Source organism: Dicentrarchus labrax, unplaced genomic scaffold, assembly GCF_905237075.1.
Source record: "Dicentrarchus labrax unplaced genomic scaffold, dlabrax2021, whole genome shotgun sequence".
Lineage (NCBI taxonomy): Eukaryota > Metazoa > Chordata > Actinopteri > Moronidae > Dicentrarchus > Dicentrarchus labrax.
The window spans coordinates 18,604,706-18,623,681 of NW_026136705.1; the positions used below are offsets into that span (position 1 = coordinate 18,604,706).

Consider the following 18,976-nt stretch of genomic DNA (forward strand, 5'->3'; position numbering starts at 1 on the left):
AAAACCAAAATTGAACGCTGCATTAAACAAAACAAAGAAGGTGTCTTTTCTATTTCCTATTGAATAAAATGTCTTTTCATACAAAGCTCCCATTGCACCATAACCAACAACTCTCAAAGATATGTACAGTACATCCTTCACCACTAAAAGAAACCTTTCATGAAGGTATAATCATTCATTCAAAAGCACATCAACACAAGTGCTTCTGACCTTCACATAGGCCAGAGTGTCTGCTATATTTGTGAATATGCTGCTAGCCAAGAATATCACACTTTGGGCGTAGGGAGAGGCTGGAGTCTTTCAAGTCATTAAACTTGAGGCTATGTTAAGTCAGTTGAAAGTCAAAAAGTTGAAAGTAATTCTTGATTTTGTAAAGCAGAATCTGTTATCAAATTCTTGATGTGATTCTGACTTAAGTCTAATTAATGTGATTCACAGACCTGCGATGTTTAAGTCAGTTTGGATAATATAAATAGAGCACTTATCCTGCAAACTGACGGTGACCCTGATTTAAAAATTGCCACATTAAATCTTTAGATCAGATTCCATGAAAACTGTTTTCCAACAGACTCGTGCTTGTCCAACAAACATAACTCACATTTATGTGTGGCGCGCACACAAAGGTGGAACTATGATCACAGGTTTTGGGGCTGTCTGAAGCAAGTGTTAAAGTGTGTCTTTGTATGTGTGAGTGTGGTAGTGAAGTGTGAAGAGAGGGTGCCTATCCAACATGAGGTCACTCCTCTTTGTGCTGGACTGTTGTGCTTTTGATAACAGCCAGATGGTGCATGCTGCAACAGCCAATATTTAGATTAGAAAGTCACTTCTAGATAAATAAATGAAGATTTTTACTGACTTCATTTTTTCATTCAAAACAAATATGAGATTAAGCTCTTAGTTTCCATCTTAAAACATCAGGGCTGTCCTGACTTTCAACTGTTTTGTGTGTGTGTGTGTGCACGTCTGAGAGTTCACACCCAAAATCAAAGGAAATTTTTCACAGCAAGACTATGCCGTCTGCTGCTCACTACATCTATTCTGCTGCTGGCGGCGTGGCCCTTCCCTCACTGTTATGTCTCCATCTGCCTTCTGTACTCCTTTGTATACGAGTCCCAACTCCCAGTGCAACTGCCAACCGAACCGCTATACGCAACCAACAAACCCAATGATCTGTCTTACCATGAAAAACTTTCGAGAAACACTGAACAAGGAAGTAATCCATAAATCTGCTATTTATTCAGTTGCCAATGTGTTCTTTTTTACAAAGCATGTAGCATGTGAAGCGCTGCGACACTGTGCTGAAATAGACCACCAGTAATATTTCGGTAGTAATATTAGTAATTCTCTACATAAATTCTGATGGTTGACAAAATACAAATTTCTCACTCCCCCTCAGGATGTTTCAACACCTTATAGTTTATCCTGACAGATGTGTGGCAGTCACTGTACCAACATTGGGAGGCTTGGCATGTGTGCAACTAGTGGCAAAGAGGATCACAAAGATTATGATGGGTTCTGTTCTCAGCTGTTTCTTCTACAAGGAGTGTGTATGTGTGTGTGTGCGTGTGTGTATGTGTGTGTTTGTGGCCACCACATATATTGGACTGAAAGCAGGTCATTTTATAGGTATTTTAGCAGCAATAGAATGTCTGTGTCTGTGCGTATTGTATGTGTGTGTGTCACTACCTCTACACTTTGCCTGAGGCAATCGGCATGATAGCTGATATCTCCTGAGGTATGGAGCGCTATCAGTAGGCTGACCAGGAATCCATGGCCCTGGGCAAACTCAAGCGTTTAAAATGCTGCTCAACTCGAGGGTAAGTTGAAGCCAAAGCAGGTGAGGTTTCTTTGTTGTTAATTTACCAGGATCAAGTACACTTTGAGTGTCTGGATCGCCACTTTACATGTGTGTAGGGATTATTTATTAATTCACTGCGTTTGATCAATCACTTGGATAGATGTCAAACAAAACCTGATGTTTGATTATGCATGTGTGTGCCTTTGGGCAACAGAGGAAGTGAAGTCCACATACACTGCCTCTCCCACCCACCCTAAGGAGATAAACTTTGCGTGCAAGTAGAATAATGCATTGTTTCCTGCCTACATTAAACAGCCGTCAGGCACAACTGTGCTGTAGAAACACCTTAAGCGACCTTGCACACGAAACCATAAGAAACTGACATCTGGGGCAGAGAATCATCACTCCTTTGAAGTTCCTGTGATACACTTAATAACCGTGAGGTTTTTCATTGATGTCTACAAAGACAGCCATATACGTCCCTGGGCATAGCTTAAAGGGAGAAGGCTCGAGGACAAAGAAATGGCTTCTTCCTTGAGGTGAATGCGTGTGCCCACAGTTGTACAGTTATGTGTGCTGTGTGTACATACGTCTGTATCTATGTGTAAGCGCTGTCTGTGTGAGTGTCAGATGAATGATAACACCTAAAAAGCAATTGTTCTCCTGTGTGCACATCACAGAGGCAGAACTCCAGCATGCCGATCACTCCAGCTTCAGCACAAGTCTCCCCATGCCACCAATATAATATTTAACAGAGGGATGAGTTTAATGTATCTCAGTACGGTTACTGGCACTCTAGAGAGTAAACTGTGTCTGAGCACGGAGATGATAAAGAAGCTACTGAAATCTCTGGTTTCTCTTTCCTCTGCTCTCACTTCCCTCCATTATCTCCTACAACACCTTAAAACAAAAGAGTTTTTTTTGCCAGAAAATTTTCATTTTTGCTTCAGTGGCTTTACTTTTAGATGTATGGTTTTCATTAGAAGGTTTAAAAATACAAATAATAAAGCAGAGCTCACAACAGTGTTGTGTACGTTTATATTGAAATGTGAATAGAAGAATGCAAATAATGTATCACTTTACATTATAGTGCTTATATGATTTAATATAAATTAATGGTCCATCAAGACCATTTCAAAATGAAATGGCAAGAGACAGGATGACATTTTATGTGAGCTGGAATTGTCACTTTCCTACAGTTTCATTTTGAAAACCATACACCATGTAAGAACATCAAACTGCTAAGATGCTAAGTATGTGTGTGGAAAAAAAGGTTAAAAAAAATGAGATGATGAGAAGATGAGAAAAGGAATCCAATACTGATAACTGGGAAATGAAATGTATTCATATAGTCGAAAATGTAAATCAGAACTCTTAAGTGGCAAAATAAATGTTGCAAAGTTCCAGTTTTTTCTTTGTTCTTGAGATTAGAACGTGTTTGGTCATGCTGTTTACATGTCGACAGTCGGCTGTCAAGCATAGAGAGAAATATACAGAATCAAAGATGATTAACATGATGAAAAATCCCTTCACATCTTTCAACAAGTCTCACGCTCTCATCTCAATGCTCTAATGATATGCAGATCATCGCGAGTGACATTCGCGACTGCAGAATGTGCCGTAATCCTACAACAGAGAGATCCATCAGCACCAACGCTGACAGACAAACACGGCAGGCGGGGACAGACAGCAGGAAAAGACAGCAAGGGTGTGACAGTAAAACCAAATACTGATGCCTAAGACAGAGTTGACACTCGGCACAATAAACCACAGCATGCTTTGAGATTAAGCTCTGCGAGATGGGAGGGCAAAATATTAAGATTGTTCCTCGAGAGGAAAAAGAGGACATTGATAGGCGCAGAGACAGACAAAAATAACACCAAAGAATGAAATATATAATGAACATGGATGCTGAGCAGAGTAAAAGAATGGAAAATGAATAAAACACATCCAACAAGATCTAAGACTGACAGTGTGAGAAGGGAGAGATGAAGGGGATAAAGATAGGAGAGTTGGGCCCTGGGAGAAGTGAGTGACAGTAAATTCCTGAATGCAGACAGATAAAGAGAATCCTCTCCTAATGCCAGGGGACGGGTTAGAGTGTGTGTCAGTCTGCGCTGCATGCTGATGTATTACCTTGCAATTCTGCACTGATCACTAAACGTTGCTTGGCAGGTTAACAACAATAAAAAAAAAGGTCAAGGGTTTAACCTGCTTCATTTGTGGCCATGGTAGCAGCCAGATCAAGCCTGTAATTGGTTTTTTTCCTAGGTTCTTTAACATCTAGCTATTGGGAAAGTCGTAATACAACAAATGTGATTTGAAACAAATTAAAGAAATTTCCAGAAATCCACACGACAAAAACTGGATTATCCCTTTCACATTCAGTGATGTCCATGGCTGATTTCAAATTTCACAGCCAAGGCATAATCAGACTCTGTGAGTCATTCTATTGTTGAGTTAAAGAGTTTAAAAGTTATTGCAGAAGCATTTTAAAATTTATTTATTTCTTTCTTTTTTTAGGGGACTGATTTCTTTCATCCATTAGATGAAAAAGTCTGCATGTACATAAATAATTTGCTCATTTAACAGCAAAGAGGGCCACACAAAGAGGTCATTTCATCAAGGGTTAGCACTGTTTTTTTTTTATTTAAAAAATGCCTTTTGAATAGAGGAGAAAGAAAAGCCACACTGGCACTACAGATCGACACTCAATCACACATCATGCACAAACAAGACTGATGATAAAGAAGTGGTGCCCTTTCACAATAGTCTGCAGTGATAATGGGTCTGCTAAGATATTTCTGAAGCAGTGAAAAATGGGTATAAAGCTGCAGGGGGTTGCTCATGGGCAAGGAGAGGTGATGATGAGATGAAATTATTGTATTTTAACAATCAATATCATTTTCAGTGGGAAGGGAAAAACATATAGAAAAAATGATGGGATGAGAAGAGAGGTCGAGAGGAAAAATGTTGGGCTAGACATGTTGCTGTTGATTTTTTAAATGTACAAATTCAGTGCTGTGAGTGACAAAATTCTACTACATTGTATTATGTCAGTGGATGAGATATAGCAGATGTTTTTTGTCATTGCAGCGAATCAACCTTTTGAAACAGTTAATCAATGGATTAGCCAATCGACTGAAAATAATCGTGAACTATTGTGACGATGATCGGTGGATTGTTTGAGTACTTTTTCATACCAAATATTCTCTAGTTCCAGCTATTTAAATGTGAGGATTTGCTGCTTTTCTTTGTTTGTTTTTTGTTCTCATGATCTTAAAATTTGCCTCATTGTAATTTGTGTCGTTTTCAACTTCCATTATAACTATCTGACCATCCCACAGCCAAAGAGAAGCCTGGGAAACAAACTGTGTTCCAGCCCATTACAGTTAACTATAGTGATCCCAGCTGGTCTTAACCTGAGACAGGGGTACTTCCTGCCACTCTTCCCCTGTAGATGAGCCTGTAATAGGGTCACGTAATTACCAGTGGCTGCCTCGGAGCTCTGCCCAGCTCCAACGCCCAGGGCTCTCATTACCCACAATGCTGCCTGGGCTCTTAAATATCAAACACCTCTTTGTGCTGGAGGCCCAACCACTCCTTAGCCTACGGCTGCCCCTCTGTGCTCTGCTGTGCATGCATGTGTGGGATTGTTTGCATGAGTGTGTGCCAGCACACATCTGGAAGTGTTAAGTGTTTTAACACATCTTTATAATGTATTTATAGGTGTACTTGCTTACATGTACATTATGGTTTCACAAGGGCATAATTCTTACTTCCTGTAAAATAAAGGCTTGTAGGCAGGAAGAGTTAATTTGGGGGATTTCTGATGAAGACACTGAGAAGGATGCTTCACACTTTGTTGTACCTGCTGCTGTGATTCTCTGTAGTGCCGCCTTATAACTATGTTAACAGTGTCTTTCTGTTCTTCCTTTGCAAATTTCCAGAATCACTTTGCAGTAACACCAACTCTCCTGAGAGGGGAGGAAGCCCAAGTGGATCCAGTAAACTTATGGATTGATAATATCATACATGAAAATCACTCACCTTTTGGCGAAATACGTCGTTTTGAAACCAAAATAGGTGGCCTACGTGAATTGTGTAGATTCGATGAGAAAATGTTTAAGGTGGGGGGGTGTAGGTACGGGCGGGGGGATGTAGGTACCAGAGATTCAGTGAACTGCAAACCTGATTGGTTTACAAGCAGTTCACTTCGCTCGTGTTTTAATATTTTCAGCATGAAATGGCTTGCATAATACTTAGTAAGGAGGCCATAATATTTTTGACTCATGGCGGAAGTTAAGTTTCTACAGCTCTCCCCAGGTTGGCAAAAAATGCATCTCAAAGTGCATCAGATTGATGCTTTAAAATATGGAATATTCAAAATTTTCTTCTACCCCTAGAGGGGTAATATCCTTCTCACCTTTATCACCCCTGACCCATTTTCATGCCTGTAATATAGACTCCTTTTTAAAAGCCTTAGAGGCCAGACTGTTGCCAAGAGCAGAGAAAAATAAAGAAAGATCTTTCCAGGAGCATGGACAAGTCAATGTTTCTTTCATGTGCATGAAGTAACTTATTCTTCTACGCATTAGCACTTTCTTCTAAGTGCATTAGCACCACAGTATGAAAACCAATTTTGAAAAATGGGTCTAGGGCTAATTCACAAAACCATTAGTTCAGTGTGGAGAGTGTGCAAAACATGGCTTTCTTCTTGTGTAGGGCACATTTATTCTTTGGATTTTAGGTGGTTAAGGCATAGACTAACACCTTTTTTATTAAGATGTTTGCAGGGATATACAACATTTACATCAATGAGAAATACAATTGCCTTTTATAATGTGCCATAGAGGAATAAAAACATGTATTTTCGTAAAAAAGTGAGCATTAGGCACTGACCCCGCTTGACCCAGAAGAGTAGGCTTAGAGTAGCTTTGAACTGGAGGTGAGAATCCCCATCTGAACAGGACTGTTGTAGCCCATTGTAACTGAAGAGTACAGAGCCCTGGTGATGTACAAAATAACCTTAAAAAGTGAACCATGATCTTAAAATTCAACACTTTATGATCTCTTTAGTCTTTTAGTCTTGGGATTCATGGAGAAGTGTTCTGTCATTTAGCTGAATTTCTGAATATGAATCTGACAATTTCTCTGCAAAGTCCATTATATTTAAATACCCCAGTGATGGGAGGCTTACGAGGCTCTCCATCAATTGTTCTGTGAGTGCTTAGTCTTTAATACTACAGTGTCATCATATCTGATCATACAGGAGGAAAATGAGGACTGGGGGAACTGAGAATCAGTTGCAACTTGTTCCCAATGCATTCTGTACCTAAATGTGTGACCTATCATAAAATGAATGCACCTCTTTTTTTCTATAGTAGATTTAAGGGGTGGACTGCACAAAAAAATGGGTGGTGTATATGTAGTAAGAGTGACTGCAGGATTAGGTGCACATTTGCTCATGTATAGTAAGGTTGTGGTGGAGTTGAGAAAATAAAAATGTACTTGTATTTTATATCTCAGTGACAGCAGACAAACTATGAGCAACACAAGGTTAATTCAAAAAGAAAAAAGGGAGCAGGTGCCAGTAGCAACTAAACCCTTATCTGACTGTTTTAAAACATCATCATCAAGTGTGAACTGGGACTTGCAGCTCTGTGGTCGTGACACATAAACCACGGTTAAACCACACATAAATCAAGGTTTTATGAAAGCAATCATTGTGTGCACTTTTTTTTAATATGAAATATATCTAGTCATTCCATATATTTCTATCTTTAATAACATCTTTACAAACCTTTCTATAAATATATAATCATTATTTTTATGGATTACTACAAAGGCCCTCAAGGACAAAACACATAAAGAGAAATATGCTTCTAACAAGACCAAGACAACCAACTTGTTGTCTGTGTTTGGTATTTGCAACATGTCCCACTTGTTTGCGCTTCAACTCTTGATTGTGTTTTATTCATCCAGCCCACTACCCAAAGTTTTTTTTTAGTTTGAATTTGATTGCAGCCTCAGTAAATTCTTTGCAGTGTTGTTACTTCATTAATCATAATTTCTGTTCCAGTGTTACAACATTTGGATTTCTTTCCGGAGATTGCTGTTCTCGGAATGCAACCACCTCTTAAGCTCTCCTTCACCTGCAGAAATTTCCTACACAAGACTCCCAGCCGCTGATTTGCCTAATTGGCTGCTGAGTCGATAAATGGCTGCTGATTTCACGCACATTGCAAGCAGACATATAGAGTTAAATGCACAGAATTTAAAGTGGCTATTTCATGTACATAAATCAGGAAGTGACTGACAGCTATAATGCTTTTAAAGTCGGTCATAAAACAAAGGATTTTAAACATAAAATGCATGCATTTTTGTTACTTTCTTCAAACTGAAAGTGCTCATCGCTCTGTGTTAATGGTTAAATACTAACATAAACACATTTTAGACAGAACAACAACATTTATTTTGAGCTACGATATGTATGTGTAGCTTGCATTTCAATACATATTTCAGATCAAAGACATCAAGACTGAATATCCAGTTATACTACTTGACACATCCTGCAGTCATATTCACAAATTATACAGGCAGTCTCATTAAATCACTGAACTGTGAAAAGTGATGCACACTAATCTCAGCAGCACAAAAACAAGTTTTGTATCTTTGATTAACCTGGGTGTCTTATCACTTTACCATTAAGCTAATGTGATGTAGCATCATGTGTAGTGTATATACAAAAAAAGAACATTTTTGTCAGACACTGATATTCTGACCCACAACTGCACTGCTGCTCTAAAAGGAAGATCACTTTATAGGCAAATGGTGAACTAAATAAAGTCAGGGCAAATATCAGCCATCTTAAGCTGACAGGGGGGATTCATTTTAGCCCAGAGATTATGAATGAAAACAACAGAATTATCAAAATCATTCTTTGATGAACTGTTTGAAAAATCTGCCAGGAACAATCAACAAAAAGAAACTCAATATGAGCTGAAATATGATGCCCGACAGCCAACCTGAGGCTCCATCACAGTCATGAATTGTGAGTTACTGATGAGTGATTCTCTGTACCCTGACATCTACTGCAGAAACTCAAAGAGGTGTTAAAGATTCACCTGAGGAGATGAGTCTAGAGGTCAGAGAGACCTTACCATACCCAAAAAGTGACAGGTTTGAGCGCTCCACCTAAGCCAGATTGTAACATTTAGTTGAAATGTCATTTGACAACGTATTCAGGACCTTTCTGCTCATGCAGTTTAAAGTGCAAAAAAAGTGGCTGAAATCTCAATACAAATATAAAGGTAAAATGGTGAAATCTTACCATTATCCTCTACGGAGAAGTGGAAGAGATCAGAAGTAGCATTTTCTTCATTCCGTAACACATAGCAGATGTTCAGGTCATCAATATCAGCTGTAATAGGAGAGTCAGTTTAGTTTTTTGGAGTGAAAATATAAAAATCAGAGATGGAAAAAGTTGATAAACAGTATGATAAAACCCTGTCAGTGTAAAACCAGCAAAGGGAAAAAAATGAAGATGGAGCAAACAGCAAATCTTTTGATGCAATTAATGACAGAATGCTAATGAGGGCCACTCTGCATTTTAAACAGAAGGGTTACGCTCAAGTCAGTGTGAGATGATGCATGATACAAATCTTATCAATCTCCTTGCTCCTTAAAGCAAGGTGACGGCTAAATTATACATTGTTTATTGAAGAGATTTGCCCTTGTCAAGATAAAATATATATTTATTAACAATTTGCATTTTAAGATTGAAAAAAATATATAAATTAATGTTAAGTTTCATGCTGGCCACATAAATGGCCTGAAACACACTTTGAAGTTGTATTACGGCTTTATGGCTTGTTCAAACACTCTCTCTGTCGAATAATTGTTCAAAGATGGAAGTTGTCCCGCTTCAGCACCGTATCAGCTACAGTAACAGCAGGTCTCTAGTATCACACTGATTCAGTCCCTTATCAGCACTCAGCATGAACAATTTTCTACCAGAGAGAGCATTCTGAAAGTCATGCATCTGTAATCCAGGACGATAAGGCCACAACCTCAAATCTGAGACAGCTCAGGCTAAACCAACAGAAGACGTTTAAATCCTGAACCTGCCAGCTTTCTGTGTCAACAGCACTGAAAACCAGGTGACAGTGGATCTTTTAATGACAGACAAGGGTAAGAATGTTAAAAACAGGATTGTGGCGAGCACCTACACTTCCACAGCTGTTTTCCTAACATCGCTGAATTACAGGGGTCTGCCTAAATTTTTTTCCACCATTCTCCAGAAACATCTATTACAGTGCAGAAAAATCATCAAGACTGCAAAAGGGCTTGGCCCCTGCGAACCACCTCCCTCAATAATAGATGGCCGAGGAAGGAGGTTCATAAAAGTATAAACCCCTGACTCCTGGCTGGGAAGCATCTTAAACCTCTTAGGCAGCTTCCTTTGATTGCTGCCTCTCCCTTTTCCCTCCTAACATGTACACGGACAAATAAATGTATCAGTATTACCATTTTACATTTACATTTACACCTTATACGATTATTTTTTTGTGAGAGCATTGTTTTTTCTTTCACATTAGTGTTCACCTTTTCACATTAATGAGTATCAATCTGATTGTACAGGAGAGGCCGCAAGAAAAGGATGTTCTCTGAACCGTTGTGACACAGCCTTGAACCTGAGGACCTTGCAAATTTAAAGTCAACACTGTGAACCAGGGGCACAAGTTCATCAAATATTTAAAGAGAATGCCTCATGGGATGTGCCCTGGAAATAGGATGAGTAAATAAAGAGCGAGGGATTGTCTCTTTCACCTGACTGATTCTTCTGACGAGCCTGTTTGCTCTCTCTCAGTCACTCTCTCACGCCCCTACCCTCATTCTTTATTTCTCTCATGCCATCTACACCTCCCCCCTCTCCACTTTTTTTCCCTGCCTCCTTTGCACTCTCTTCCACTTTACTTGCTCTCTCTGCCCTTTCTTCTGCCCCTTTGCCTCTCTTTCTCGCCGCACTCTTGTCTCATCTGTGCCCTTTTTTTTTTCCAGAGACTGCAGCCGCACAGCGGTTGTCAGGAGTGTCCGTCTCCTGCAGACTGAAGAGCTCTTTTTCACTCTGTGTTCTCAGGCCCTGTTTGTGACAAGCTGTGGCTTGAGCAGGTGAATTTCCTTACTTGTTCGCATAATTGCCTCAGCATGACATGAAATACTGCATTGATTGCATCGCTTTAAACCTCAATCAGTACAATTGTTCTCTTGATTCTGCATTATCAGTAAACAGACATGCACACATGCTAAAATGTTTACAAATTCATAGTTCAGGCGGCATATTTATCATCACTCTGTGTGCTGGTGGTGTATGGAAATGTATTTTGTTGAGAAGTTTTAGTTTTCTATTTAAATCTTTCACAAATTACAATTAATTGTTTCAAATTGAACTGACCTGCTCAAACCATTAGAATGTACTGAAACTCAAATGCCATCCTGTCACTAAAAGGTCTGCAATGACCTTTTCCCATGATCTTCTACTTCTGTCCTGCTTCATTTAACAAACCACTGTAGAGACCATCAGATGTGAACATTTCCCCGGAGATGCAGAAATAATAAATTATTCATCTCTAACCGTCTACAAGACATTTGCGCAAAACATCAGCCTCTAACTTTGGTCTGCTAATTATGATTTGATGAGCAAGGCACATCTAAATCAGGCCCCCAAATTAACTATTGAAATTCCCAAGCCTATACTTGTCACACATATGAATAATTATTACTCCATAAATTAAAATCTTTGGTAGGCAGCTTTAAAAATGTATCAAAACTTTTTTTAACCTTAACATTTTTCTCTGAGGTTAAAGAGAATCACACCACACATCTGGGAATTATAATAATTTGATTTGGTAATGATTAAAACCACTTCTATTTGCTAAATAAGCACTTTCTTTTTACTTTAAAGATGCTAGAGTAAGGAAAGGCATTTTTCATGTCAGATTGACACTAATGTCATTATGCTTACTAACAATAATTTATCATAATTGTTATTATATAAAAGAGTGGAATAACCTTTCAGGTAATTTTGTTTACCAGATATGACAGATTGCATTTGAAATCCCTGAGGAGTCTACCATTGCTAAACCACTGAACAACACGGAACAAAATCATTGTCATTTGATTATGTCATCCACATGCAATATTCATGCAAAGGTCATATGTTATAATACAGGTGGGTGCTTTTTTCAGAGCTTACCTTGACTAAATGTGTTGATGGAGTTGTTTCCTTGTCCCAGGTTAACAATGTAACCATGTTTGGGCTGGGTAGTGATGTGGAACACCAGGGAGGTCGGACTGCTGTCTCTGTCCTCCGCCCGCAGCACTTTGGAGCTGAATGGGAACCCCAGGTGACCAGTTGCCAAGATCTTCAAACTGGAGGCACCTTTATTCACCACTATCTGGGGGATGCCATTGTCGGTCTCTACAATGGTTATCTTCATGGTTTGAGGGCGCCGAGTCTCGAACACAGTGTCGGGGAAAACATAAAAGTCAGTATGTGTGCCATCAGTCACAGTAAAGGAGAAAGAGTCCTCTGAGGATTCAGTTCCATCGTGTTTGTAGCTGATGAGGTTTTCATTGAGGTCTTGTTTGGTGAAGCTATTGACGGGCGTGGACTGGTTGTAGAGGAGTTTACCATGAACAGGCAGCTGGGTGACGGTGAATTTCAGCAGCTTCTCGGGTGTATCCTGGTCCTCAGCAGTGAGTTCAAATGGTGTAATCAGCTTAATCTGCCCTTCTGTGACAATTAAACTTTTTACAGTAACAACAGGTTTCTTATTATCAACATCTACAATAGAGACTCTGAATGTTCTGAAAATAGGATTGTAGCCGTCAGTGACTTCAAACTCAAAACTGTCCATTTTCACCTCATCATCTGACGTGTGGATATAGTAGATTTTACTGCCAGCCAGCTGAAGTTGAGTAAAGGACACAATGGGCATCCCAGGAGTATCTGTACACTCCAAGTGGCCTCTCACAGGGGCCCTTGTGACGGTGAAGGCTAAGTTCTCATCAGGGCTGTTGAGGTCAGTAGTGCTGAGAAGATCTGTGGTCAAAGTCACTCTACCACCTTCTCTCAGAGATACACCTTTACTGACCACATCAGGGAACACCATGTCAATACTGCCCACAGTGATGTAAAAGTAACGATCAATTAGGGGGTTCATTCCATCTGTGACATCAAATTTGACCAAGTCTCTGATGCCCTCCTGACCGTTGTGCGTGTAAAGTATAAGCCCTTCATCGATTTCAGCTTGTGTGAAATTCATGCCCAGCGTGATGTTCTCCAGAGACCCGAATGGAATTTTTCTTTGCAGGAGACCTTGACCAGGCCCAAATCGGATGATGTATGTGAGACTACTCTCATCTGAATCTAAATCTGTTGCTTTGAGCACTTTGTTGTTGATCTCTTTGGTCTCCCCAATTTCCACCTCCAGCCCATCGTTGATTAGCATTCTGGGGGTCTCATCATCGACAGCAATGATCAAAACCATGGCTGTTTTCTGCACGGAGTACTTTCCATCAGTCAGAGTGACTTCAAAGCTGTCCTCTGTTGTCTCTGAGTCATCATGCTCATAAATAATACTTGATGCCTCCCTAATCTGCTCTAAAGTGAAATTAGTCACCAAAACTGAGCCTGTGGACAACTGGTTTAAAATGGCACCATGTTTGGGAGGTTTGGAAATGATGAATATCAGCTCCTCAGGTGGAATATCTGCATCTGCCCCGTTCAGAATCGGAGTGTCAATGACGACGTTCATCCCCTCCATCACTACTATCTCCCTCAAATAAATCTCTGGCTTTTCATCATTTGCTGGAATGATGACAATCGGGAAGAAATGGTTCTCTGAGAAATTGATGCCATCAGAACACCTAAATGTGAACCTGTCCTCCACTGGCTCTACCCCTTTGTGAATGCTCTGCACATAGTAGATATTCCCCTCCCTGATTTCTCTGATGGTAAAAGCACTGATAGCTGTTCCTGACCTGGACTTTTCTGAGCCTGGGGCAGGTGATATATTTTCCACATAGCCAGTGGTGGGCTGGACGATGATGGTGCAAAGGATATCATCCGATGGAGTGTCATTATCGTCAGCGTTTAAGTGCTGAGGGCCGATAGCGTATTTCTCCCCTTCAATGACACTGAATTGAATCCCAACTCCAACCTCAGGGGGCTGGCTGTCAACAGGAAGGATGGTGACTCGAACATGCACTCCATTGACCTTATTGCCACCTACCGTCCAATCATCTGACATGTCTGTGAGAGTCAAATTGAAGCCATCTGGCTGAGAGGTGAGACCTATCTCACCACCGGTGTGTGCATACACAACCACACCATTAATAATATCAGCCTGTGTAAACCTGGTGGCAGGCACTCCTTTAACCAATATTTCACCCATAACTGGAGGATCTTCCACAATAAAGGTCAGCTGGAGGTCATCTGTGTCATCATCATGGCCCTGAATGACATTAGTTGTGATCTCTGTGGCTCCGTTTTCCAACACATCCATATGAGAACCAATTGTTCCAGCAGGCAGGCTGACGGTCGGGATTTCATCATCGACAGGCTTTACATTAACTTTGACTGTCACGGTTACAACATGAATGCCATCACTGACATCCAGTTGAAATTCATCGCTCATTGTCTCCTCCCCATCATTAATGTATGATATCTTCCCCTCTGAAATATCCTCAAGTCTGAAAACCCCTTTTTTCTCTAGGTCAGTGAATGTAACCTGGACCTGGCCATGTTTAGGGGGCTGGCTAAGAGTAAAGGTAATCTGTTTACTCTCTGTGTCGAGGTCTGTGGCGTCTAGCTCAGCTATACTGATGATGTGCATACCACGCTCTAACACAGTGAAGCCAGTGTTTGTAATCTCGGGGGGTTTGTTGTTGACAGGCTGGAGGTAGATAGTGAAAGCCCCTTCTACATTGTTCCCAGCCGTGTCTTCAACAGTGTAACGAAACTGCACTACGTGGGCTGTGATTCCCAGCTCAACCTCCGGGGGGCCGTAAGAGATCTTATGATGGTTAATTTGAGCTTGCGTGAACTCTGTGACTTCGGTGTCAGGGCTGTCTGTCAAAACCAAAGAACCAAACACAACTGGATTATTTTCATCTGTATCTATTGGGGGCTGGATAATTGTGTATTTGAGGTCACGGTCCTCAGAGTCCAAATCAGTGTAGCGCAGAAACTCTTTGCTAAATTGAGTGAGTTTGTACTCCTGAACGGTCATCTGCAGGGTGGTGCCAGGGTACAGCTCAGGGGGTACGTCATCTATGGGTAAAACCCGAATTATAAATGCATTCTCTCCTGATTCATTAGGGGGGTCATTGTCATCCTGAACTGTGAACACAAACTGATCCATGACAGTGTCTGTGTTGTGAGGGCCTGTGTGCTTGTAAAACAATTTCCCATCAGTGATATCTTTCTGAAGCCACTCTGTCACCTCCTTCTCATACACTTCATCTTCAGCATTGAACTTCCAAGAGGAGGGGTCCTCTGGGGCATCTGACTGCCTTAGGAACACTGTGCCAATAGTAGAAAAGGGAGGGACAATGGTGAATTTAATAGTTGAGTCCTCAGAGTCAATATCAGCAGCGCTGAGCATGAGGGGAGATATAGGCATCATCTGGTTTTTGAATAGCACCAAGCCAGTGTTGGCATTTATAATTGGTGGCTCGTCATCAGTGGGAACGATTGTAATGGGAAAAAGGAATTCTACTTCGTTTTTTCCATCCGACATTTTGAAAACAATGTTGTCGCTATATGTGTCACTCCCATCATGCTGATACACAACGACCCCTGTTGTAAGGTCAGCAGGTGTAAAGAGTTTTCTGTGAGAGCCCAGCACCATGAGGTCCCCGTGGCGCAGTCCATCCACAACTGTGATGGTGACAGTGTCCAGGTTGTCTTCATCGCTGATCTCCAAGTTGTGGGCAGTGAAGAGGGGCCGAGACTGCCCCTCATACAGCAGCTGGCCAGTGTTACGTGTCACAACAGGGGCCAGAGAGTTCATAGGCTTCACAACTATCATAAAAGCAAAAGGGTCTGAGACAGCCCCGTCTGTGTCTATAACCTCAAACTCAAGCTGGAAAATCCTCTCAGTGTCTGAGTCCAGAGAGGGGGGCTTGTAAGCTATTTTCAGATCACGCAAGTCTCTCTGGTAGAAAGACGTGATGGGGAGGTTTCTGTCATCGGTGCTGACTATGTAGCCCTCTTCATAAGATAAGGGAGAGGTGATATTAAAAATAAGCTCATCTGGGTCTGATTCTGCATCTTCAGCAGCGAGCATATCAGGGGTGAGGGCGGTCATGACAAACTGGCTGATCTCCATCATCATCATGGACACAAAGCTGGGCTTGGGTGGAATGTTTTCTTCCCCCTCTTTGATGCGAATCATGAGATGGAAATACTCCTGTTTCACTAGGTTGCCTTCCTTATCATGCAGCTCCACAACCATGGGAACATAGTCCCTGTTGGGAGACTTGCGGTCAAACGTGTGCTCGTAGCGGATGTCAGCTTGTGTGAATTCATCACAGTCCATCATTTTGGAAAGTTTTTCCCCATCAATGAGTCTTCCATATCTAGGCAGTGCGCTCCCGCTTGACAGGGATGTCACCTCACATTTATGAGAGTCTCTGTCATAAGTAAACTCTAAAATCTTCTTGTCAATCGGGTTACTGATCCCTTTCAAATTATCGACAGTGAGAGGCATGTTTTTGGTGAGTAACTCTAGCTGCGTAAAAACTACTTCAACCTCCATCATAAACGGAATAATAACGGTTTCGGTTTGCGCGTCATACCTGAGCTGTAGCCTCACTCTGTCTTTAGCCGGACTTCTCGACCCGTAGTGGGAGTATGTCACGTCATTTGGACCAAAATCGCACGGAAACTTTTTGGGAGAGAGATGTCCTGGTCTCTGTGAGAGCGGATCATTATCCAGGACGGTGATGCTGCACCGGTCTCCCGGCTGCGTCTGAATCACCAAATCATTGATTGGATCGATGAAGACCGATCTCCCGAAAGGCACACGTATTCCGTTGTTGGCCACCAAGATTGCATCTTCTGACAGTTCAGACCTCAGTGCGTAAAATAATCCGGCACTGTCAGGCTGCGCGAGAACAATACCTGTTACTAAAAAACACAGGAGAAGTCTGTGGAGCATCTTGGCAACGGATGTGATCCAAACCATCCGAAAACTGTCACTCTGCCAAGGCGATGCAAAAATGCTCCGGTCTGTTTTACTCAGAAAGGTAAAAAATCCCCAAAGTGTCGGGAGTCCACTGGATACCTACACGGTGGCTCCCACGCATCTATCCGTCCGGACACTCGACATACTCAGCTAAAATAGCGCGCAGGAGTTTTAACTTCAGACACTTGAGCGCCTGTGCACCGCCCATCTGTGCACATATTGGAGGATATTGAGGGCTTGTTGGCTCAGCCTTGTTGCCAATGGGCAGTTCAGCTGACATTCACAGGGAGGCGGGGGTGGGGGTGGGGGGGGGTGAGCTGAATTACACAGATGTGATTCGTTACATTTTAGTGCAATTGGTGACTTTCTCCTGTCAGGACCATTCTTTGTAATATATAACGGAATTTTAAAGATAATATTTGCCCTGAAGAAAAATAACCTATTTAAGTATTGCTCACGAGCACTCTATGTTACACAGATCATATAATCATGTCATCTGTGGACGTAGACACTGATGAAATTGTGAGAAATGTCAAAATTGTAGCCCAGGGGGCTGCAGCTCGTCAGTGTTTTCCATGCTGAAAAGAGAAAGTTCAATAATTCCACTAACTTTGTTATGTGACTGCTTCAATGATTAAGGCAGATTTAACTTACTAAGGGGTTGAAAAATTAATGAATAATACTGGCTATGCAAAAATAAAAACAAAATTTATAATAACCATTTTTAACTAATTGAATCTTTCATTTCTTGCACATTGGTACAGATAATGTATGCACTAGTTGGCTTTAGTATGATGATTATTGTGATTATGGCAGTGCCAAGACCATAATAAGTAAAATGGGGATCAATTATGTTACATGTGTGGTTAAAATATGGATGAGATGGGATGCTTGCCAGATAAACTTTGGGCTTTTATTTATTCTGTTAAAAAAAGACACTGTCATTAGTCTGCTTGTTGTTGTTTCTCCTCATTTGCTCCCCACACTTCTTGCAGAAAGCTTGAGTTGAGAATGTGTTGATAGACGTGAGGGACTGGTTTGTTTAGTTCCTATTCATGTATGCATTCATCCATTTATTCATTTTGCTCTTTATTTTGTGGTGAATAAGCAGTTGAATTTGGGCCTCTGAAAACTATCGACCTTCCCTTAAGCAAGAAGACACTGTACAATCCTGCCATTTTCCAGTAGACTGGAGAAAGAATGACTCTGTTCTTGTAAGTCCATATCAGTCAACTATAATGCAAAAAAAGCAATCCAAAATATTGCCATAAGCAGCAGCATTGGGATCTGAAATGTACATTCGGCTGTCAGGGACCAAATACTGCAAATTTGTTTCTTAAGACTCAAAATCTATCCTGCTAGACCTCGGTGGTCCTGGGGGGAAATGTGTGCAGCAAGTTGGAACATCTGTCAAGTCATGAGAGAATAAACCCTCTTTGCTCTCCCTGTTCTGCAAACAGGGTTTTTGATGTGATCAGTTCTCTGCTGTTTAAACATTTTTGCTGAATGTTCTTTTGCTTGATATCTAGAAATTGTGGAGAGAGATTTGCAGTGGCTTCAGCAACTTCTGCGGTCAGATAAAAAGCATGGCTGCTATCATTCAAATGTAAGTTAGTCAGAAGTTTGTGCAAAGATTTGGTACGATTACTGAGCTAACATGGTGTATCCTACTTTTCAGGAACTTATATAAGTTCATCAGTCAGCGACCGAGCATCAGCACCGTGAATATATATTCATACACCATTATGAGGCAATTTTCTATAATTGCTATAATCCTGTTGAAGGATCACCATGAAATTGGTTACAAGTTTCAGACATTAATATTTGAAAAGTTCCTCACTGTTACAAACCTTCTTATACAAGCCTCGAGTCTTTAAAATCCTTATACATAGGACTGAACCTGAACCTGAAGTGCTAGTGA

The 18,976-nt window shown here is 41.0% G+C and overlaps 1 protein-coding gene across 1 annotated transcript in view; it reads right to left on the reverse strand.

Moving 5' to 3' along the window:
* The window catches only part of LOC127364399 (FRAS1-related extracellular matrix protein 2-like), a 56,950-nt gene extending 39,730 nt beyond the window's left edge, over nucleotides 1-17,220 (reverse strand). Inside the window, exons 1-2 of the mRNA XM_051401896.1 lie at nucleotides 12,057-17,220; nucleotides 9,132-9,221 (exon numbers count right to left, since the gene is read on the reverse strand). Of these exons, the coding sequence (XP_051257856.1) occupies nucleotides 9,132-9,221; nucleotides 12,057-17,055 (5,089 nt within the window). The 5' untranslated portion in view covers nucleotides 17,056-17,220. The remainder of the gene's footprint in view (nucleotides 1-9,131; nucleotides 9,222-12,056) is intronic.
* Between the last annotated feature and the right edge of the window lie 1,756 nt (nucleotides 17,221-18,976).